Source organism: Oncorhynchus nerka, linkage group LG24 (assembly GCF_034236695.1).
Source record: "Oncorhynchus nerka isolate Pitt River linkage group LG24, Oner_Uvic_2.0, whole genome shotgun sequence".
Lineage (NCBI taxonomy): Eukaryota > Metazoa > Chordata > Actinopteri > Salmoniformes > Salmonidae > Oncorhynchus > Oncorhynchus nerka.
In genome coordinates this window covers 68,115,978-68,139,521 of record NC_088419.1, presented here as the reverse complement: position 1 = coordinate 68,139,521, position 23,544 = coordinate 68,115,978, and the positions used below count along the sequence as shown (strand labels likewise).

General features: G+C 43.0%; 1 protein-coding gene and 1 pseudogene across 1 annotated transcript; one reads left to right on the top strand and one right to left on the bottom strand.

Moving 5' to 3' along the window:
- Positions 1-4,854: 4,854 nt before the first annotated feature.
- On the bottom strand, positions 4,855-7,074 carry LOC115108743 (polyisoprenoid diphosphate/phosphate phosphohydrolase PLPP6-like). Its single transcript, XM_065008514.1, has 2 exons — positions 7,062-7,074; positions 4,855-5,369 (listed from the first exon to the last, which is right to left on the bottom strand). The coding sequence occupies exons 1-2, from the start codon at positions 7,072-7,074 to the stop codon at positions 4,855-4,857; spliced, it is 528 nt and encodes a 175-aa protein (XP_064864586.1).
- Positions 7,075-7,359: 285 nt separating this feature from the next.
- LOC135564249 (peroxiredoxin-6-like) lies at positions 7,360-21,981 on the top strand (annotated as a pseudogene).
- The last annotated feature ends 1,563 nt before the right edge of the window (positions 21,982-23,544 follow it).

The window sequence follows — 23,544 nt, the reverse complement described above, 5'->3', positions numbered from 1 at the left end:
GGTTCTTGAATCGGTACAATTCGACCAATCACTGGTTAGGTCTAATCTCTACTACTGCATTATTGCTAAAGAAATACAGCTTGTATGTATGCATGTATGAATATATATGAGAGAGAGAGAGAAACTGTTGTTTACAACAGTCAGAGACAAAGACCCTACTGATGTAGACCATCTCTCAGGGAACAGTACATGAAGACTAATCAAGATCAACTCATCATGTGTAGCTGCACTCACTGCATTGTAACATATACCAAATCTTCACCATCAAAATATTTCTCAGCAAAATACTTAATGTTTAGTTTGGAGTCATACTTGAGCATGGATGCAACATAACAGTAGATAAGTGAGGGGGAGTCAAGGGAAAGTAGTGATTCAGCTGGAGGGAATACAAGATACATGGCGAAGAGCAGCTGAGGAATGGAGCGCTAAGGGAGTCTGACTCTTCTCTCCGAGCAGAAGTAGACACGGGGGGCCGAGAGAGGGAGAGACAGCTGTAATAGAGTGAGGGTGAGAGACGGTAAGAGAGAGAGGTAGAGAGAGAGAGAGAGAGAGAGAGAGAGAGACAGGGCTAATAAGCTGCTCCTCCATATTTAACCACGGCGAATGTGTTTGAGTGGGTGGCCTCCTCACTCACACACACCTCTTCCAGGTTTCTCTCAGTTACAGCAGAATCCACTCAGCTGAGAGGAGGATAGGAGAGAGAGTGTTTTTGGTCTCAGAGTTGAGGAGATAGAGAAAAGTGGCTGGGGGATACAAGAGGGAATATTAGTCATCAGAGTCAACAAAAGAATGTTCCGTCTGCCAGGATTAGGGTGTGTGCAGGATCTTCACAATGTGACAACAGCCAAATGACCACTGTCTGTAAACACCCAGGACACCTGAGAACTCTCTGACTGAGTCTCTCACTCCTGCCTCACATGCACCAGAGAATGTACATTCAAATAGAGGTGAGGCCATATGAGTAGTCAGAGCAGAGAGCAGTTTAACAGTAGGGCAGTTAAGGACACGGTGGAAAGCACTTGGCCACTAGATCCGGCCCACAGCTAACTAGTGGCTAAGGCACGCACCATGGTTACACCATTACCACCCTTAGCGGAGTTGCCAACAACCAGATGTATCCCTTTAACATTGAAGGGGGATTTGTATTTTATACCCAAGAGCAGGAACAGCACCATTTAGTGGACAGAACCTGGTAATATCAGAATGTATTACAACTTCAAAGACTAATCTCTCTGAACAGGGGGGAAAAACATCACGAAATTCACTGAGAATGTATTACATAGGATGAAGAAACAATACTCCGAGCCGCAGCTTCATACTACTTGTCATCACGAAATTCACTGAGAATGTATTACATAGGATGAAGAAACAATAATCCGAGCCGCAGCTTCATACTACTTCATACTACTTGTATTACATAGGATGAAGAAACAATACTCCGAGCCGCAGCTTCATACTACTTGTCAAACATATAAAACTGGTACTGTATACGTGTTGGGTTGAGAGTGGCGTGGGGTGTGGTGGTCCGTGGGTGGCTTTTCATCATTTCTTTGGAATCCTCATGTCTAACTCATTGTTTGAATTTTTGGGGGTCCAAATCAGATGTTATGTAGTATATTTATAGAATCCTATAATTTAAAAATGGCCAATTTGGGTGCAATCAATTAGCTTAATTTCTCAGAGATCAAATTATATTTCAACCAAATAATGTTGCAATAAGGCAAATCTTATCAGTTTCTAACTACAGAAACATTTTCAGAACAATCGGAGATGGTGGGTGTCATGGCTCACTGAAATGACATGGAATGACCCGCATGCTACGTTAGGTTACACCGCTACTACAGCAGGGGTCACACAGGGGTTTAACTTGGGCAAACATTAAATGATGCACCTCAGACGGGTGCTTTGTCTACACCTACACACATATATTACAATGTGTGTGTGTGTGTGTGTCAGTTACACCTGTAACAAAACAGTACAGCAGGAATGAGCAACCAGTCTTGGACATTCACCGTCTTGTGATCTTAAATGCGGAAGACACATTTCAGTTGAAGGCATTCAGTTGTACAGCTGACTAGGTGCCTTCCCTTTCTATCAGAAAGACAAAAAGCTATTCTACTTTTACCATCTCTGGGACTGAACTATAAAACCTGCCCTGGCCTCTCCGGTTTTCCTTGCAACCACTGCAAACCTGTTGCAAAACTATTTAGACAGTTACTATAAGGAATCAACTCTCCACAAGATGAGAACCATTTTCAGGATCAGGTCTCAGAGCCATAGATAAGGAGAGATCACGTTTAACACATTAAAAGGTTATAAAACGAATGAACTACATGTTTGATGTCAGCGTAGCTGTAAAGTTGTTGGGTAATCTAATTTGGAATGAAAACCATGCCTCCTGTCTCTGGTTAAAACATAATCAATGTTAATTATTTTTTAGCATTCACCCATCTGTAGACAACTGGTATTATTCCTCAAGATCTGCAATAACACATCCAGGGTGACTATATTTCAGTGAGAAATAAAAAAAGACAAACCATTTCATTTTGTGAACTTTACATAGAGTAGCACAGTATAAGTCATAATACCCGTAAAACCATGTGGTCAAGTTAATTGTTCCAAACGTTTTTCCACCATTCATTTTAGAAACACTTCACTGTGTTTCATGTAGGCTTACCTTGGCATGACATTTTGATAACCGTGTAAATCGCTCGAGGACAAGGTGACTTTTATCAATATATTTGCCTGTATTTACCCCCCAAAATGTAAACGTTAGTAATTAGCTAATCTTAAAGCTAATCTTAAAGAACTACAAATGCCATGATGATGTGTATATTCCCAAGTTCTCTCACGTCACCCCGCTCCTCCGCTCTCTCCACTGGCTTCCAGTTGAAGCTCGCATCCGCTACAAGACCATGGTGCTTGCCTACGGAGCTGTGAGGGGAACGGCACCTCAGTACCTCCAGGCTCTGATCAGGCCCTACACCCAAACAAGGGCACTGCGTTCATCCACCTCTGGCCTGCTCGCCTCCCTACCACTGAGGAAGTACAGTTCCCGCGCAGCCCAGTCAAAACTGTTCGCTGCTCTGGCCCCCCAATGGTGGAACAAACTCCCTCACGATGCCAGGACAGCGGAGTCAATCACCACCTTCCGGAGACACCTGAAACCCCACCTCTTTCAGGAATACCTAGGACAGGATAAAGTAATCCTTCTCACCCCCCTTAAAAGATTTAGATGCACTATTGTAAAGTGGCTGTTCCACTGGATGTCTTAAGGTGAACGCACCAATTTGTAAGTCGCTCTGGATAAGAGCGTCTGCTAAATGACTTAAATGTAAATGTAATGTAATGATGTGGACGAGAATGCCGAGTCGAGGCAAAGGTAAGAGTCTCTAGATTAACTAACTATCTAATGTTAGCTAAATATAGTAATGAATAAATTGGCTACATTTTTTAAAATGGACAATTCTGTGAATGGTCTTGTGCAAGTTTTAAATTGGAAGGCCATAAAGATCATCAAGGACAACAACCACCCGAGCCACTGTCTGTTCACCCCGCTATCATCTAGAAGGCGAGGTCAGTACAGGTGCATCAAATCTGGGACCGAGAGACTGAAAAACAGCTTCTATCTCAAGGCCATCAGACTGTTAAACAGCCACCACTAACATTGAGTGGCTGCTGCCAACACACTGACTCAACTCCAGCCACTTTAATAATGGGAATTGATGGGAATTGATGTAAAATATATCACTAGCCACTTTAAACAATGCTACTTACTTCATATGTATACGTATATACTGTACTCTATATCATCTACTGCATCTTTATGTAATACATGTATCACTAGCCACTTTAAACTATGCCACTTTGTTTACATACTCATCTCATATGTATATACTGTACTCGATACCATCTACTGCATCTTGCCTATACCGCTCTGTACCATCACTCATTCATATATCTTTATGTACATATTCTTTATCCCTTCACACTTGTGTGTATAAGGTAGTAGTTTTGGAATTGTTGGTTAGATTACTCGTTGGTTATTACTGCATTGTCGGAACTAGAAGCACAAGCATTTCACTACACTCACATTAACATCTGCTAACCATGTGTATGTGACAAATACATTTGATTTGATTTGATACCTGTTAGCAAAGGTGTCAGCTAGAGATGACTTGCTGGAGCTTACAGGGTTTTGTAGTCTTGCATGATGTTCTAGTTTGATGCTAATTAGCATTGTCAAATTTTCAAATAGAGCCGAATATATTGATAAAAGTCACCTTGTATTTAGCCCCCAAAATGTAAACGTTAATAATTAGAGAGATTTAAACACAGCCCTTATTTGAAGTGTTTCTAAAATTTCGTATGGGAAAAAATGAGTGGTGGAAAAACGATTGGAACCATTTCCCTGTTTGACCGTAAGGTTCTATGGCTGTTATGACACCTCCACTGTGAGGCTCTATACCATACAAGTTTAAAATAAATTACATTGCTCTTTTCAGAGCACCCCACAGACACCATAATCAATTCATAAATTTTAACCTATAGCATTCATTCTCCCCTTTGAGAACACATCTCTCTGAGACACGCACACAGACACACACTTTCTCTCACTCCCTCTCTCTTTTATCGCAGTATGGAAGAGCACCCTGCTCCTAGGTACTTCTGATTGCAGTTACATATGGGTGGATGGTTGGTGCGTGGTAGGCTTTGTTGTAGTTGTTTGTCTTGAACAGGCAATGATGAGTGACCACAGTGTCAGTATGGGACAGGATCGGTCAATGTTTCATACATATTGGGACAGGGCGTCTGTCTCCCACCTACCACACCCTCCCATCCCCTCCTCTCCTCTCACCCCTGGATGAGCCCCAGGAGCCCCTGCATGCCCAGCGATGATACCCAGAGCATCTCCACCAGGTTGTACTGGCAGTAGCCCATCAGGAAGCCAAACAGCACCTCGGTCATGTTGTGTCTTCCCAGCAGCATCCGGCTCAGCCCCACCAGACCAGACCACAGGAACACAAGCACCCGCAGGGGGGTGGCCAGCACCAAGTGGACCAGCAGGAAATGGGCACACATGGCTGCGCGGGTGGCGTGCCCCGGGGGGAAGGAGTAGCAGTCCACGGAGAAGGTGGCGAACATGTCCATGCAGTTGTGGGATGGGCGGCGCCGACGGACGACCACTTTCACGATGCCAACCAGGATCAGGTCAAGAATGAGAGCTGAGGGGAGAAGACGCAGAATGGGGTGGGAGATATGAGAGCTGAGGGGAGAAGACGCAGAATGGGGTGGGAGATATGAGAGAGAGGGGGAAAGAGATGAGAGCTGAGGGGAGAAGACGCAGAATGGGGTGGGAGATATGAGAGCTGAGGGGAGAAGACGCAGAATGGAGTGGGAGATATGAGAGCTGAGGGGAGAAGACGCAGAATGGGGTGGGAGATATGAGAGAGAGGGGGAAAGAGATGAGAGCTGAGGGGAGAAGACGCAGAATGGGGTGGGAGATATGAGAGAGAGGGGGAAAGAGATGAGAGCTGAGGGGAGAAGACGCAGAATGGGGTGGGAGATATGAGAGAGAGGGGGAAAGAGATGAGAGCTGAGGGGAGAAGACGCAGAATGGGGTGGGAGATATGAGAGAGAGGGGGAAAGAGATGAGAGCTGAGGGGAGAAGACGCAGAATGGGGTGGGAGATATGAGAGAGAGGGGGAAAGAGATGAGAGCTGAGGGGAGAAGACGCAGAATGGGGTGGGAGATATGAGAGAGAGGGGGAAAGAGATGAGAGCTGAGGGGAGAAGACGCAGAATGGGGTGGGAGATATGAGAGACTGCACAGAGGACCCCTCGCTCTCTGTAACTCTCTGTCTGTTTATTTTTCTGTCTGTGAGACAGGCAGACATTCAGACACTCTTTCACCCCAGGACCACACCACCACTACACACCAACAGGGGACATTCTCTGTCTCTTCTAGTGTCTGACTGTTCATAGCGTTGGAAGACTTGTGACGACAAGAGATGGCACTCTGCCTGATCCCCCCTGGATGTGTATTTCTAGCATCAGCATTGTAAGTGTGTGTGTGTGAAAATCTGGCACCAGCGTTGTAAGTGTGTGTGTGTGAGAGAATCTGGCACCAGCATCTGAAGAGTGTGTGTGCGTGTTTACTAGTGATGCGCGGGTCAGCCGTTTGTTCACACGCATTTGTTAATAACACATCCGAAACCGCCTGACTATGTGATGAAGTGAAACTGAGTCCTGCACCCAACCCTAACCTGCAAATAGGCCAATAGAAAATGCTCTGTACAGATGGAGACAGCACATTATCCTGAACAGGTGGTGCGGGATAATTTTTCTATACTTAATTTAGATGTTTCTGCTTATAATTTCTGACATTTTGGTAGAATATTTGTTAGTCAACTTATCTATAATTAGATACAAAAAATGATTTTTCAGGATGTACTGCAACCCCCCTACCCCCCACGGCTATGCCAAAGGGCTAAGCTTAGAGTGCATTGACTGCAATACATTTTTCTATTAGGGCTAGCTAGTAATCTTAATCAAAATGTCTTTATATATGAAAAGGAAGCATTTTAAACTTTACACGAATCACCTCTGCCTCAGTGAGATCGCTGCTTTGATTGGTGGGGGATTTTACATACAAGTAAATCTCTCTTCTGTTGTCCATTCATTCAGGGCCATGTGTATAGACCAGGGTTTCCCAAACTCGGTCCTGGATCCCCCTGGGTGCACGTTTTGGTTTTTGCCCCAGCACTACACAGCTGATTCAAATAATCAACTCATAATCAAGCTTTAATTATTTGAATCAGTTGTGTAGTGCGCAGGCAAAAAACAAAACGTGCTCCCAGGAGCAGCCTCAGGACCGAGTTTGGGAAACCCTGGCCTAGACATAGAGCCAAAAGGCCTATTTGCATCGGCATTTATGTAGTCAACTGAGTGGGACTACCAACTTCATTAGCTGATCCTTTCTAGTGACCAACTGGGTCATCAGGAGGGATCAACCAATTGTGAAGAAGAAAATGGACTACTTCAAAATAAAAATGATCTCACTGGCGCTGCCCATGCAGTCACTGATGCTATAAATGGCACAGATATGAGCCAGAGCCTATTTTATGTCTGCTACATTAGGTTACCTAGCATATAACCTACTACAGCCACAAAGTCAGTAATCCCAACTATTTCTACAATTTATATTATTAAAATGTTATTTTAACATTAGCTTAGCCATAACCTTAAATGAAGAACCTTAACGTTTTTACGATACAGCCAATTTTGACTTTGTGGCTGTTATAACTAGTGGAAACCATATAACATCTATATCACGTCTCCTCGCCGCTGAGAGAGGACCATGCCTGGGATACTGCTAGGAGACTAATTCCCCAACTTCGAAGCCGAAACAACCATCGGGAAGATCAAATTCCATGACTTCCTAGGAAACTAGATAGTGCTACCTGTTGTAGGCTAAACAAGTCGGTGTGATGATCTGCGGTAGCCTACCTGTACCTCAACTGTTATTTTGTCAAATCAAATGTATTTATAAAGCCCTTCGTACATCAGCTGATATCTCAAAGTGCTGTACAGAAACCCAGCCTAAAACCCCAAACAGCAAGCAATGCAGGTGTAGAAGCACGATGGCTAGGAAAAACTAGCCCTAGAAAGGCCAAAACCTAGGAAGAAACCTAGAGAGGAACCAGGCAATGAGGGGTGGCCAGTCCTCTTCTGGCTGTGCCGGGTGGAGATTATAACAGAATATGGCCATGATGTTCAAATGTTCATAAATGACCAGCATGTTCAAATAATAATAATCACAGTAGTTGTCGAGGGTGCAGCAAGTCAGCACCTCAGGAGTAAATGTCAGTTGGCTTTTCATAGATGATCATTAAGAGTATCTCTACCACTCCTGCTGTCTCTAAAGAGTTGAAAACAGCAGGTCTGGGACAGCTAGCACGTCCGGTGAACAGTTCAGGGTTCCATAGCCGCATGCAGAACAGTTGAAACTGGAGCAGCAGCACGGCCAGGTGGACTGGGGACAGCAAGGAGTCATCATGCCAGGTAGTCCTGAGGCATGGTCCTAGGGCTCAGGTCCTCCAAGAGAGAGAAAGAAAGAGAGAAAGAGAGAATTAGAGAGAGCATACTTAAATTCACACAGGACACCGGGTAAGACAGGAGAAGTACTCCAGATATAACAAACTGACCCTAGCCCCCGACACAAACTACTGTGGATAAGAGCGTCTGCTAAATGACTTAAATGTAAATGTACTGGAGGCTGAAATAAAATAAATACATTTTGATTTGAACTGTTATTTTGTATCTGCAGCAGACTGTCATCAATTGCATAATCAGTAGCCTAATTCACTGATGGTGTGTTTGTATAACATTCGACATACAGACAATAAACAAATATACTTGCTTGGCTGCATGCTCATTGCCACGACAGTTTCAGTTCCATTGCCAGTTTCAGTTTTTAACATGTAAATCCGTGGTTCGGGGTCATATGGAAAGTGGAGAACGCTGATCCCATATCAGATCCTAAAACCGTGGAGGCTAGAGGTCACACAAAAGATGTTGTCCCTCAATCACTATTAAAATGTCAGTCAATCGTTTAGAGGAACACAATAGCACCAGTGTGTTAAACCAGCCTGCACTGAGAGTGTGTGACTGACCAGACAAGGTTGCCATTGTTTAGGAGTGTGTGCTTCAATTCACTTTTGTCTCCGAGCCAGGTGACCATCCAAAGTATTTTTATTTTGTATAGTTTATTAATCCGACCATTTAAAAAAACACACAACTTGAAAAAGCTTAAGCAAAGTCATCTACGATATGACAAAGTCTGGGACTTATTTCCAATGTGGTCCTCTTGAAACAAGATGGCTAGGCAAGATTGAACACTGTTGAACACAGTATGACAGCGAGATAATAAAACATAAAAACAAAGAACAACTATCTATCATTGCAGTTACATCGTAGGGTACATTCATATGGGCAGTTTTTTTACATTATTTTTAAAGCTTCGCAGAGAGGATGTCCTTTTTGTGGGCAGAGGCAACTCATTCCACTCTGAGGCTCCAGTATACAAGAAAGTACCTTCCCAGCATTACTCCTGAACCTGTAGAAGCACACATTAGCAACACCTGATCAGGTGCTGTGATTGTGTGCAACTTTAGCATGGGGAAAGTAATCACTTAGATATCTCGGTGCAGAACCATAAATACTCCTGTAAACCTAACCCAGTCTGATCTAAGACACCCTCAACAGGCAGCCAGTTAAGTTCCTGAAAGCTGCTCCTGTCTATGTGAGTACGTAGACTCACCTTCAATACTACCCCGATCAGCTTATTCTGGGCTAGCTCGAACCAGGAAGTACTAAAGTAGTCAAAATGGCATTGAATTGGGGCAGTGGCTGGCGCTCTCATGGAGTTCTTGTCATGCAGCTTGGACTTTCTAGCCCAAAACTTAGTCCTGGTATTACCCTTCCCTAGCACTTTAGTGGCCATGCTCACACCTCCCAAGTTTCCATAGAGGATACATACAAGGTAGCTAACAGAGGTTTTAGTAGGCCGCACCTCACCTCCTAACTTCACTCTGATTTCAGAGGACCTACACAATTTAGGTCTGAACCCAAAAATAATTGCCTCCGGTTTACCTAAGTGTAGAGATAGCGTATTAGCTCAAAGCCATTTGCTAATGTTAGTAAGCTCTGTGCTAAGTATGCGCTCCAACATAGTTTTACTTTTGTGAGACACCAGAAGAGTAGAGTCATCTGCATAAAGGAAAAGATGGCAAGAACACACATTTTTTATACAGTAAAAATAGAAGAGACCCAACCACGCTCCCCTGTGGAATGCCACAACTCATTGGTTTTGCCTTAGACAGTGAACCATTAACCTCTACCACTTGCTAACCCCCTTTCCCTTTCCAGTTTGGAGATTGGGAGACAGTGGTTAACCTTCTGCAGGTCAAGCAGTACCATTCCACAGATATTTCCCTTATCAATCTCTTTCCTGATGAAGTCAGTCACGTAAAGTAGACAAACACGACTGAAAATCACACATTAGACTTTGTTGACATTCATAAATTTGCTCATGTCAACTCTTTCCAGGATCTTTGATGTTATACTGAGGATAGATACAGGCCAGTGGAGGCTCCTCAGATGAAGGGGAGGACCATCCTCACTGAATTTCTTAAAATTAAAAATGGTTAAACATTGAAAACTAGACTAAATATATTCACCAAATAATTTATTAAAGGACACTGTTTTGCAATGAAGGTCTGCAGTAGCCTCAACAACACTCTGCAGCATGATGTAGCCGGAGGTCAGCTAGCTTCCATCCTCTTGGTGCATTGACTTCAAAACCTAGGAGGCTCTTGGTTCTCACCCCCTTCCATAGACTTACACAGGACGTCCTCCAACCTATCAGCGATCTTACACCATGAACATGAAATCAAAGGATCAGAGAATTAATTTAGTACTGAAAGCATAAGCTACAGCTATCTAGCACTGAAGTGCATAACATGTGCTGAGTAGTTGACTCAAAGAGAGAAAGACAACAGTTTTTAACGAATTAATTTCTTTAAAAAATGAAGGAGAAGCTAGATATGCTGTTTGTTTTTTAAATTTTCACTTACTTAGCTAGCAAATGCAGCTGGCTAGTTTAGTTACTCAAACACTTGGCTCAAACAGAGGGAGTTACCTCAAAATGTAATTAAATTACTAGTTAACCTACATGTAGTTCACTACTCTCCAACACTGAATACAGAATGATGTGTAAATTGTGGTACTTCAGTAAAAACATCAGACGGTGGTCACAATTACTGTCCTGACCTGTCCTACCAAAGACCACCTGTTACACTACTTTGAATAATTTTGTCCCAGTCTGACACAATGAGTGGTGAAGGGATGGGAGGAGAGCAATGTTTAGAGAGTTTGCTTTAATAGCCCATGACCCAGTCTATTGTTTTGATGTAACATGATACTAAAAAGGTGTGGTTCTATGAAGCATCTGTTACCAGTACCACAAGTTTTCCTGTTATTTTCTTCACACTTACACACTCCACACACTGTTGCATCATTGATTAACCAAATATTCCAAAGACTGGTCACATAATTTTCAGTCTTTCCATCCACCTGCCTTTACGTAGTCCGACGTGTTAACGGCTAAAGTGAAACACGAACACTGTGTAATGTTTTAGGCCTGAGTCTGTTCCCACCCCTACCCACTTCTTGCTCTCTGGCTGCAGAGCATTTGGACTGGTATTTCCTCTACTCTGTCTTGAGACCTACTGATAGCTTCTCTCCTCCAGATGGGGAGTCCTGTTCTCCCACACCCAGGACTTTACTCCAGTGTGTACCACAGAACTGGCCTGTGCTGCCAAGATCAACTTTGAGTTTAAGAAACGCAACGTCAAGATGATCGCTCTGTCCATAGACAGCGTGGCTGACCATCTTGCCAGGAGCAAGGTTTGCCTCTACCTGTCTCTCTGCATCCATTGCCTAAGTGGTTAAAATGTAGAGCACATTGCCTAACTACAATATGGGCAGCCACTCTCTCACAGATTTACTACCATATTGTAACACTGTCAGCCATGTCTAAATCAAAATTACATGCACAAACCCTGTGTAATCCCCCAAGACTGGTTTAGTCTGCACAGCTGTTACTCTGGCTCCACTGCATTCACAGATGGCCATTTCTTTACAAAAATATATTGTGTAGAACATGTTTGTCTGTCATGTAGAACAGTTAGCTCTATTCATTACATTTCTATCTGCAAGGTCCTAAACATTTGACCTCCTCCCGCCAAAGCCTCTCTCAGGTCCAACAGGGAAAGAGTTCCTCTGGCCTGCCAAGTTATCAAATCTTACACTGGGGTATTGGTGATGGGCCATATGGATAGGTTGCTAGGTTACAGCAACACTGCCCCAGTCTTCCAAAGTTCGCAACAACAAGTTTTTGGGAAGAAAAGAAAAACTACGTATTGAAAATCTGTCCTGTGAAAACCACTTGCCCCAACCCCCTCTACCAACACATACATTTCTGTAACCGTGTGACTAATGGCAGCCTTCCTTCCCACAATGAGGAACAGTATTAATTTCATCTGAAGTCCAGCCATACTACTGCTATTTATACTGCTGCTGTGAACACAGGAACGTTCTCCGCCATTTTAACACTTGAAAATAAAAACATGCACTCTGGCCACAACCTGCTCTAAACCAGTCACCCTAATGTTGATGTGTCTGAAAGAGCAGAGTGTGAGGTTCTATAGTTTACATTTCAGACTAGTTCTGTAGATTATACTACAGATACAGTCAGTTTCTGTTTGTAGTTCACACCATGATTACATGAGTGAGTTACTGAGCAAAGAAAGGACACTTTTACCCTACTAGCAGTGGTGTAGTCTGTAAAGATTTAAATGATCAAAATCATTGCCACTAAAGGTGATACGGTCCCCTGCCCTTCCCCCTCATTGCTGACCCCTGAATTCTAACCTCTCTCTGTCTGTAGGATGTGATGTGACGTTTAACAGTGAGAGTGGGTGCTCTCCCCTGCCCTTCCCCATCATCGCTGATGATGAGGGAGCTCTGTTCAGCTGGGCATGCTGGACCCTGATGAGATTGACAAGGGTGGCATGCCCCTCACCGCACTCTGTGTAAGTGAGGTCACACACACACACCCATGAGACGTAAAGGGCAACATATTTTTGCTGAAAAAAATTAAGGTCCAAGTTGTGTTTGTGACCCTTCCCCTTTGGTCCCTCCCCCAGGTGTTTGTGGTTGGTCCAGATAAGAACATGAAGCTGTCCATCATGTACCCGGCCACCACTCGTGTCATCGACTCTCTGCAGCTCACTGCTCTCGAGAAGTTGGCCACACCTGTTGACTGGAAGGTACACATGTTGACTGGAAGATAAACACTTGATCTCATTTCGATATTGGTCAACTTGAAAAGGTATGACACATTTTTTTAAAGTGAACTTTACAGGTGCCATCTTGGGTTTTTACTTCATATTTCTCCTGTCGCGCTCAGCCTGGTCAGAAGTGTATGGTTATTCCCGCTCTTTCTGGTGCCGAAGCCGCTGAACTGTTCCCCAATGGGGGGGGGGGGGGGGGGGGGGGCACTGCAAGAGTATCTACTGCTACTAATCCAGTTATTTTGTGACTTTTCATTGTTGACAATCTTGTATGTTTTAGATGCACTAATCAAAGTATCTCACTATTATGGTTTTAAGGAGGTAGCATTGAATTGGGTACAGTCATATCTAACTGACAGGAAACAGTCCACCTATATCAATGGTTCATTTCCTTCCCCTAATGTGTTAAACTGTGGAATACCGCAGGGCAGCTGCCTTGGGCCACTTCTTTATTTAATATATACCAACGACCTTCCCTATGCCTTGGTTGAAACTCAATTTACTATATTTGCAGATGATACTACAATTTATGCAGCAAGACAATCGGTTCAACAGGTACAGCAGGCTTTACAAGGAGATTTGGAGAATATCAGGAAGTGGGTTTGCCAAAACAAATTTGTTTTAAACACCAAGAAAACCAAATTATGTTGGTCTGTTCAACTAGGAAAAGGCCAAAACAGCATGGGATACAATTAAGTATGGGAGGAGTACAAATTGAAGAAGTGTCAGAAACCAAACTATTGGGAGTGTAGCTAGACAACTGCTTATCATGGTCGTCTCAAATAACTAATCTATGTAAAAAATATATATATATATATTAAAACAGCATGCATAATCAGAAGGATAGCTAAATATTTACCAGGAAAAATTATTCAGCAAATAACACAAGCATTAATTGAGAGTCAGGTGAACTACTGTTCGGTGGTCAGGCGAAATGCATCATCAAGTGAAGTTAGGAGACTGCAGAATGCACAGAATAAAGCAGCAAGGATTGTTTTAAGGAGATATGGTTCCTCTGTTGCAGTCATGTGCAGTGGTCTTTGTTGGTCATCAATCGACAAGGTAATTGAAAAAAACATGCTTATTTTATTTTATAATATACATCATTTAAAACGGCCAAGTTCTATTCACAATGGTATTCAGTTGGTAAGAGACAGACATTCCGTAAATACTAGGAATAAATTGTCCACCATCTATGTGTTATCCAGACAGAAAGGAGAAATAGGCAAAAGAACATTTCGATTTAGAGCAATACAGAAATTGAATAAATTAACTGAGCAAACTAGAAACCTTTCAATATATAAATGTAAACATTATTTTAAAACAATTTAAATATAGTATATAGAAATGTTGTGGGATTATAGTAGATGAAAAATCTATATATTTTTTAGATTGAGCATTTATTGGGTCATTATGCTAGTATTATGTATGTTTGTAATAGTGTGTTATATGTGAAAGTGTGTTTGTATTATAAATTGTATTTTAATGTTTAAGGACTCTTGGAAGATTAGTCCAAATGGGGACAAAAAGAGATCAAAATAAAATCACTAATACTTACATCTCGACTAAGCATCCATTCATTCATTCTTCTGTGGAACAGGGCTTTAATGTCCGTATCATTGTACAGTGCCTTACTACCCCAATAAACACACGTTTGTAATGACCACTGTGGGGTGTGTGTTTTTGGTGGTGAAGTTGGAAAGCCATTTTGAACTTGGTACAATACAGGTCTGCTTCAATACTTAGTTAAATGACTCCAAAGAGAAGCCATGAGCTTACCACAAAGGAAATCAAGCTCATGAATGGATGTAATGTATCCAAGTGAGCAGACACGTAAGGCAATTGATTCATGAATGGTTCACTCCTGATACTCTCAATTGCCCCTTCATGCCTGCTCCCATAACCTATAATTCAGTATTTCTTTGTGACTAACCTGTATACAGGTAGACCAGAGAAGCCACATCCCTGCTTGGCAGATGAGTGACAACCCTGATTAGAAGCACCTGGTGCTCACCTGTGTTCACTACAAATGCTGTTTTGAATTAAAAAGATATCTACCAACACACTGAAAAAGGCTGCAAAGCTGAAATGTCTGTGTACACTATCTGTGAAGCAGTGAAAACAGTAAAAATAAATAGAATTGAAGTAAGCGTTATGCAACATATGATTGTGGACCCATCCCACCTTTTTGTTTGTCTGCTTCAATACTTCAGGAAGGAATCCTTCTTTCCGGTAACTGAATAGTAACTTTGCTTTCACTTGATCACTTATCTAATCTCCTACAGACCATTGATGACCTCAAGGAAGGATCCATTTGACCAGTATACAAACAGGCCCAGTCCTTTCCTCTGAATTACCTCCTGTAATGATTGTGTTATCAGATGGAGTACCGAGGCCTTAGAAAATAACAGACAGTTATTTAAGTGTTTTGATAGAGGCTAGGTAAGATTGAACACACCGCCCACCCACAGGCCAAAGTCCTGTTGTAGTGTATAGTCTGTGGGCTATTATTCCTGTAGGGCACTGGTGCCTAAATGATGGGTTGGGTCCCTGCAGAGTTGGACAACTCCAGTCCTTGAGGGCCTGATTGGTGTCACACTTTTCTCCATCCCTAGCAAACACAGCTGATTAATCAAATTGCATTCTAAACTGATTAAGTGATTATTGGAGTCAGGTGTGTTAGCTGGGGCTGGGGCTAAACTGTGACACCAATCAGGCCCTTGAGGACTGGAAATGCCCACCCCTACTAGTGGGTCCTCCTGGGTCACAGCGCAATACTGAGTTATGCATGAATTTGGTAAGGTACTTGAGTCACGATGAAGACCAGAAGCTTTAGTTGGGTCCAAGCACCCTAAAAGATAGGAAACCACTGATCTAGAGCTGTTTCTGACACACTGCTGAAACCCTCCAATGCTTTACTGTTTTACCAGCAGATGGCAGTACATCCACTAATGTAAAGGAGGACTTCAGAGCCATAGATGGCTACAGTAAACTTGAGTTTGGCTCTGTTTTTAGTCTGAGATGAAACAGTTTAGAACTCACTGACTGGTAGTACTTTGTTTTCTGGAACCAGATGGAGAATAGAGAATAGGGAATAACCATTTGAAATTGAGTTATTATATACTGTATATAAGTCCAGGAAGATACTGACTGGGAAAGTAGCTTTCAGTGTGGCATGAGAGGAACTCTAGTTAATAATTGACATGTGAACCTGATCAAGTGTTCTAACTACCATGGTGTGTGTTATCTAACAAAGGTATTCAACCCACAGAGCATAGTACTGTAAAGGACCCAGAGGCCTGAACACACGCACACACACCCATAGAGGACACTTGCTGCCAAGGATTATTTTTCCTGCTGAACTCCAAGGACAAAGAGGAGGGGGTTCCATTTGTCTGCAGAACGATAGAATGTCTTTGAAGACTTAGGCCATGCCCCCTGACCCATCCTGTTGCCAGGACACTGTAAATCAGAAAGCATGGCATCTTTTCACAGTTCTACTCCACTCATCTCCACTGCCATTCCCACAAAGTTGAACTGCAATTAACAAGTCCCTTATATTACATGATTTTTGACTTGCTCCTGGTAACTACATGCTCTGATGTAGTGCACACTGTCAGGATAGTCCCAAGTATCGGTGAGCGCATGGAATCTCCTGTCTTTGTATTACCAAAGTCTTCTAGATCCTGACTGTTCTGAGAAGGGGTGTGTATGGACAGTAAGCCTTTCCTTACATGGTGTATCCTCTAGATGGCAATGGTGCAACAGTTGACTCATTGGGGCAACAGTACATGCATACTAATAATTTGATATTAAACTGATTATGGCATTAGTCATGTAAAAACCTTACTGTGCTTATCTCAGTCGGCATGAAGTTATAATCATTGCATTTTATTTATTTAATTAATTTAACGAATCAAATTCTTATTTACAATGATGTCCTACCAAGAAACAAAAGGCCTCCTGCAGGGACGATGTGCTGGGATTAAAAATAAAAATATAGGACGAAACACACCTCATGACAAGAGAGACACCACAACACTACATAAAGAGAGACCTAAGACAACAACATAGCATGGCAGCAACACATGACAACACAGCATAGTAGCAACACGACATGACAACAACATGGTTGCAGCACAAAACATGGAGCAAACATTATTGGGCACAGACAACAGCACAAGGGCAAGAATGAAGAGACAGTAAGAGTGTCCATGATTGAGTCTTTGACTGAAGAGATGGAGATAAAACTGTCTAGTTTGAGTGTTTTTTGCAGCTCGTTCGAGTCGCTAGCTGCAGCGAACTGAAAAGAGGAGTGCCCCAGGGATGTGTGTGCTTTGTGGTCCTTTAACAGAATGTGACTGGCAGAACGGGTGTTGTATGTGGATGAGGGCTGCAGTAGGTATCTCAGATAGGTCTAGGATCGAGCCTTGGGTATTCCCTTGGTGACAGGCAGTGGCTGAGACAACAGATGTTCTGACTTTATAGACTGCACTCTTTGAGAGAGGTAGTTAGCAAACCAGCCCAAAGACCCCTCAGAGACACCAATACTCCTTAGCTGGGCCACAAGATTGGAATGGTCTACCGTATCAAAAGCATTGGCCAAGTCAATAAAAATATCAGCTCAACATTGCTTAGAATCAAGAGCAAAGATGACATAATTTAAGACCTTTAAGGTTGCAGTGACACATCTCTAACCTGAGCGGAAACCAGATTTCACACCAGAGAGAATACTATAGACTTCAACAAAGCCAGTCAGTTTATATTGAACGTTTTTACAACACTTTTGATAAACAGGGCAAAATAGAAATAGTCCTATAAAAGTTAGGATCAGCTTCGTCTCCCCTTTTAAATAAAGGATGAACCGTGGCTGCATTTCAAGCAATGGGAACCTCCCCAGAGAGGAGAGACAGGTTACAAAGGTCAGTGATAGGCTTGGCGATTATAGGGGTAGCAAACATAAAGAAGAAGGGCTCTAAACCATCTGACCTAGATGTTTTTGGGGGGTCAAGTCTCAGTGACTGCCTGCAGGGAGAAACTTTGTAGTGGGGCAGGGGAAAAAGAGGGAGGAGCATCGTGGCTAGTCGCATTAGAAGGGGTGGGAGATGAGGAAATGTTGGACGGGCAATGAGACATGGCTGAGTCAAATAGGAATTCTGACTTAATGAAGTGGTGATTAAACAGATCAGCCATGTGCTCCTTGTCAGTAACAACAACATCATCAACATTAAGGGACATGGGCTGTTGTGAGGAGGAGGGTTTATTCTCCAGGTCTTTAACCGTTTTCCAGAACTTCTTGGTGTTAGGCCCACAGAGAGAGAACTGCTCCTTAGAGTAACTAACTTTGGCCTCCCGGATAGCCTGAGTACACTTATTTCTCATTTGCCTGAACGAGAGCCAGTCAGCCTGAGTATGCGTGTGCTGAGCCTTTCGCCTAATGGAATACTTGAGGTGGAGTAACTCTGCCAGATCACGGTCGAACCAGGGGTTGAACCTGTTTTTAATTCTCATTTTCTATATGGGTGGCATTGAACAATACCACTGAAAATATTAAAAAGAAGGTCTAAGCATCTTCGACAAAGGGGATCAAGCAGATTCTATTCCAATTTACAGAGAACAGGTCATGGAGGAAGGCTTGCTTATTAAAGTTTTTTAGCAAGCGTCTATGACAAATCAGCACAGGTCATTTCACTGAGCAGCAATTATGAACACAGGCTGTAAAACAGTGATCACTAAGGTCATTACAGAAAACACCAGACTGATACCTATCAGGATTGTTTGTGAACATCAACGAGAGTAGCCTTTTGTGGGTGTTTGGAGAAATACCAAATGAGATTGGTAATAATCTGAGAAAGATTTAGGGAGTCCCATTACTTTAGGACTCTGTCAGGTGGTTTAAGCATGTACCAGTTTAGGTAACCTAGCAAGACAAATTCAGACTTAGTGTAAGGGGCCAGGAGAGAGTTTAGGTAGGGTACAGGCCGGTACTGATGGTGGACGATAACACCCTGCAACAGTCAACAAAGAGCTATTTGAAAGTTTAATGCTTAAAACCAGCAAATCAATTTGTTTGGGGACAGGCTTGGTGGAGACAACCGAGCACTGAAGGTGTTCCTTGGTAAAGATTGCCACTCCACCACCTTCTGTCTTGCCGAAAAGGTTATAACCAGAAAGGTTAACATCACTGTTCAAAACACTCTTTGTACATGCACATTTCCAGATATCATCAGCAGTAATACAATCAGGGCACGGCAGAGGACAGGGAGAGCTCTGCAGTGTTGATTTTTTATGACATTTGAATGCGCATCAGATGGCAACAAGATCATATTATACAGCAACCTTATCAGGTTACATGAATACAAAGCCAGATAGAGGTGGTTAGACTAGGATGGGAGACCAAGAGTCTATGTAACCGATAGAGAGTCAGAGTCCAGAATGTGGGAACAAACATAGTCTGTCCCGCGGTTGGGAAAACAAGCAAGTTCATCGTCAACAAAGGCGTCATGAGGCAAATAGCATAAAGCAGAAGAAAATTAAATTAAATATTGCCATTGTTATTGCCCTACCTCCCTTATCTTACCTCATTTGCACACAATGTATATAGACATTTTTCTACTGTATTATTGATTGTATATTTGTTTATTCCATGTGTAACTCTGTGTTGTTGTATGTGTCGAACTGCTTTGCTTTATCTTGACCAGGTCACAGTTGTGAATGAGAACTTGTTCTCAACTAGCCTACCTGGTTAAATAAAGGTTAAATATTTTTTTATAAATAAATAAAAATTGTAAGTTCAAAGAGTCACTTGCCCCAACAAGATAACTTGAGTGAGTAACTCTCTATGAGTCAAGTAGGCTATAAATGTATGAGACCAAGTAAAGAAATAGTGGGCCTATACTAGTTAATTAAAGTGTTTCTGAGTAAGGTCACATAATTAGCTTCACAAGTTAATTAGCCTACCTAACATTCAGATCAGTCCAATGTCTGTGGTGTGTGTTTAAGTGTGTGTGTGCTGGAGGCAAGTGAAAGGGGAACTTGTAACAGACAGGGAGAGACAGGCCAGGGCAGACAGTCAACAGATTGCCAGGTGGAATCCAAGCAGCAGTGCTGCAGGCAACTGGAGTAGGTGTCACACCCGCTTGGGAGAAGCTTTTTTCAGGAGGCAGATTCCTTGTAGAAAATCCCAGCTAGCTAGCTAACGTAGTTAGCAAGTCTTTGCCCACCATTTCTTTTCCATGTGCAAAAGGAGGTTGTTAGCTAGCTATTCTTTTCAGTTTTGGCGAATGGTCCTTTACGACATCCAAACAAAGTTGTCCTGTGGCTGTATTTTGGAGATTGCGAGTAGGATATCTTCTGATTTCATCCAAGCAACAATATTGTTTCTTATTGAGGTAATTTACAATGGAAGTGCATATCAGTTCAAAATATAGATGAATCCAAGGGGTACTGTATTGTAATGACCTCTGCACAGAGGGAGGGGGCTTCAATGGCCTCTGCATTTGGGTGAAGGAGGCTGTGAAATCCCCTTGCAATTGTTGGGCTCAAGGGCTTTGACACCTCTCACTTCACACCTCAGTGCTAATTGAAGTTACAGCCGGATTTGTTTTGCCCTAGCAAGCTTGGTAGCCTGAAATTAGCATTCAGTCCTTATAAAGTAAAATTTATATCAGTGTAATTTATTTTTATTATTGGCTTTAGAAGTAGCTTCACATTACACACTCAGTTCCAGGTTGTATGGTGTTTTCTGTTCTGATAATTTTGCTGGTCATTGGTTTGCCAGAGTATTACCTGTATATTACTTGGAAATATAAATATTTGGTAGTAGGATTCCTTCCAGGGATTTTTGTCCAAATCAGGTTGTAGTGAAGGTTATGTTGTGGAGGGTAGTATCCTGTATATGTCCTTGTGGAAAAATATTTTTGTAAAAACATGCTAAAAATGCAGGATCCCATCTGCTCATGATCTCTCTCTATTCTTGGCAGCCTTGTAAGCATACACCGCTTAAAACACCTGGTTTCTGAACAATCTTTTGTATTATTAGGACTGCTTAAAGAGATTCTATGGTCATTTTGTATACTTAGCCAGCAGTTCTGAAAGTAGCTCTCCCTGGCCAAAAATGGTCCATCATTGCTATCTCTCTCTGCTCATAGATTATGCATGAACTACACATATTTGACACATCCAGCCCAAAGAGGGATGTTTAAAAAACATTTAGTAGTTGCCAAAGTTCTGGAGCATATCTTTAATTGGAGATCCAGCAGTGTATTTGATCTGTGCATGTGCCAGCACCAGCAGTGCAAGCCTCCGTCTTAAACCGATGTATGCTTACTCTGGCAATGCGGTCTAGAGGCTCCATATGGAGAGTGTGACGCAATTTCGGAGCTTCCGTCAGCTTGCAGAGGCAAAATAGAGCTCCTTACCGCATCCCTGTGCACCTCCCACATTTTTTACAATGTGGAGGGCTCCGTATTGCCACGTATAGCTCCGCATTGACATGATTGGTTGACGGTAGGTGGGGGCGGGAGGTCCTGTATAAACACAAACTCACTTCCTTGACAACTTCCTTCACAGAAGGAAGCATGGGAGGTCAGAAATAGCCAAACTTGTAAATTGGGCTAATGAACCGAAGTGGGGTTTTGGAGAAACGCCATCACACATCTGCAAGCAATGCAGCGGATGAAGGCGTGGCAAGAGCGTGGGGAACGGATAGATGTGGTTATGGACAGCGAGGAAGAAGGAGAGGAGCCGAGTGTAGTGGGAAGATGTGTGTTGAGGAAGAATGGCGTCACACATGATAAAGAAGAATCTGAATCAGTGACGGTAACTTGTAGGGGACTTGTGACATTTGTTTGTGTTCTTTCCAACCCCAGGGAGCAGGCGCTCCGTGTCACGCAACTTGGGTCAAGATCTGTTTCTTGCTTTGCTCTTAGGAACAGGGCACCATTGAAAGGAGTGATTTCTGGGGTAGCGTTAAGTGTGGAGGAGTAATTGATGTTGAAAATTCCTGGTGTTTGTGACACCCCCCCCCCTTTGGTGCGTTGCAGACCCGGCTTGGAGTGTGGTGAAACAGATTGTCAGTACTTTTGAGTTTTGAGTCAGTCTCTACCAGACAAAGTCAGGTTAGGATGTATCAGTTATCCTGTTAGTGTTACGGGGTTCTTCCATTGAAGGAGAGGCGGACCAATACGCAGCGTGGTTGAAGTTCATGGTTTTTTAATAAGAAAAACTATACATGAACAAACTACAAAACAATAAATGTGAAAACCCGAAACCAGTCCCGTGTGGTACAAACACTGACACAGGAGACAATCACCCACAAAACCCAACACAAAACAGGCTACCTAAATATGGTTCCCAATCAGAGACAATGACTAACACCTGCCTCTGATTGAGAACCATATCAGGCCAAACACAGAAACAGACAAACTAGACAAACAACATAGAATGCCCACTCAGATCACACCCTGACCAAACAAAACATAGAGACATACAAAGCAAACTATGGTCAGGGTGTGACAGTTAGAACTTTTGTTCAGAATCTACTGTGCCATTTCAGGTGCAATGTTTATGGTAATGTGCAGTAGAATGTAGGAGGGAGATTCCAAGATGTGGGAAGTGTGCAGGAGGGCATGGGACAGAGAATTGAGTAGTTTCGGTGGGTAAAGTTGCGTGTGTCAACTGTCTGGTTGCTTATGTTGCTGGGGATCGTAAGTGTCCTGTGAGAGAGAGGCAGGTTGAAGTGGCCAGGGTAGTGCAGAAGGTATTGTATGCTGAGGCAGTGAAGAAAGTAGCAGAGGATGGGTCAAAGGTGAGGGATCCTGAGAGGTTCCCAGTGAGAAGTAGATTTGTGCCAGCACACAGGAATAGGTCAAAGAGAGATTTATAAAATAGTGGTATATACACTACAGTTCAAAAGTTTGGGGTCACTTAGAAATGTCCTTGTTTTTGAAAGAAAAGCAAAAAAGATTGTCCATTAAACTAACATCAAATTGATCAGAAATACAGTGTTGCCTCCCGGGTGGCGCAGTGGTTAAGGGCGCTGTACTGCAGCGCCAGCTGTGCCACCAGAGACTCTGGGTTCGCCCCCAGGTTCTGTCGTAACCGACCGGGAGGTCCGTGGGGCGACGCACAATTGGCATAGTGTCGTCCGGGTTAGGGAGGGTTTGGCTGGTAGGGATATCCTTGTCTCATCGCGCACCAGCGACTCCTGTGGCGGGCCGGGTGCAGTGTACGCTAACCAAGGTTGCCAGGTGCACGGTGTTTCCTCCGACACATTGGTGTGGCTGGCTTCCGGGTTGGATGCGCGCTGTGTTACGAAGCAGTGCGGCTTGGTTGGGTTGTGTATCGGAGGACGCATGACTTTCAACCTTTGTCTCTCTCGAGCCCGCACGGGAGTTGTAGCGATGAGACAAGATAGTAGCTACTAACACTTGGATACCACGGAATTGGGGAGAAACAGGGGGTAAAATTAAATAAATGAAAAAAAGAAAAGAAAAAGAAATACAGCGACTATTATAGCTGGAAACGGAAGATTTTTAATGGAATATCTAAATATGTTCCAATGGCACGTTGTGTTAGCTAATTCAAGTTTATCATTTTAAAAGGCTAATTGATCATTAGAAAACCCT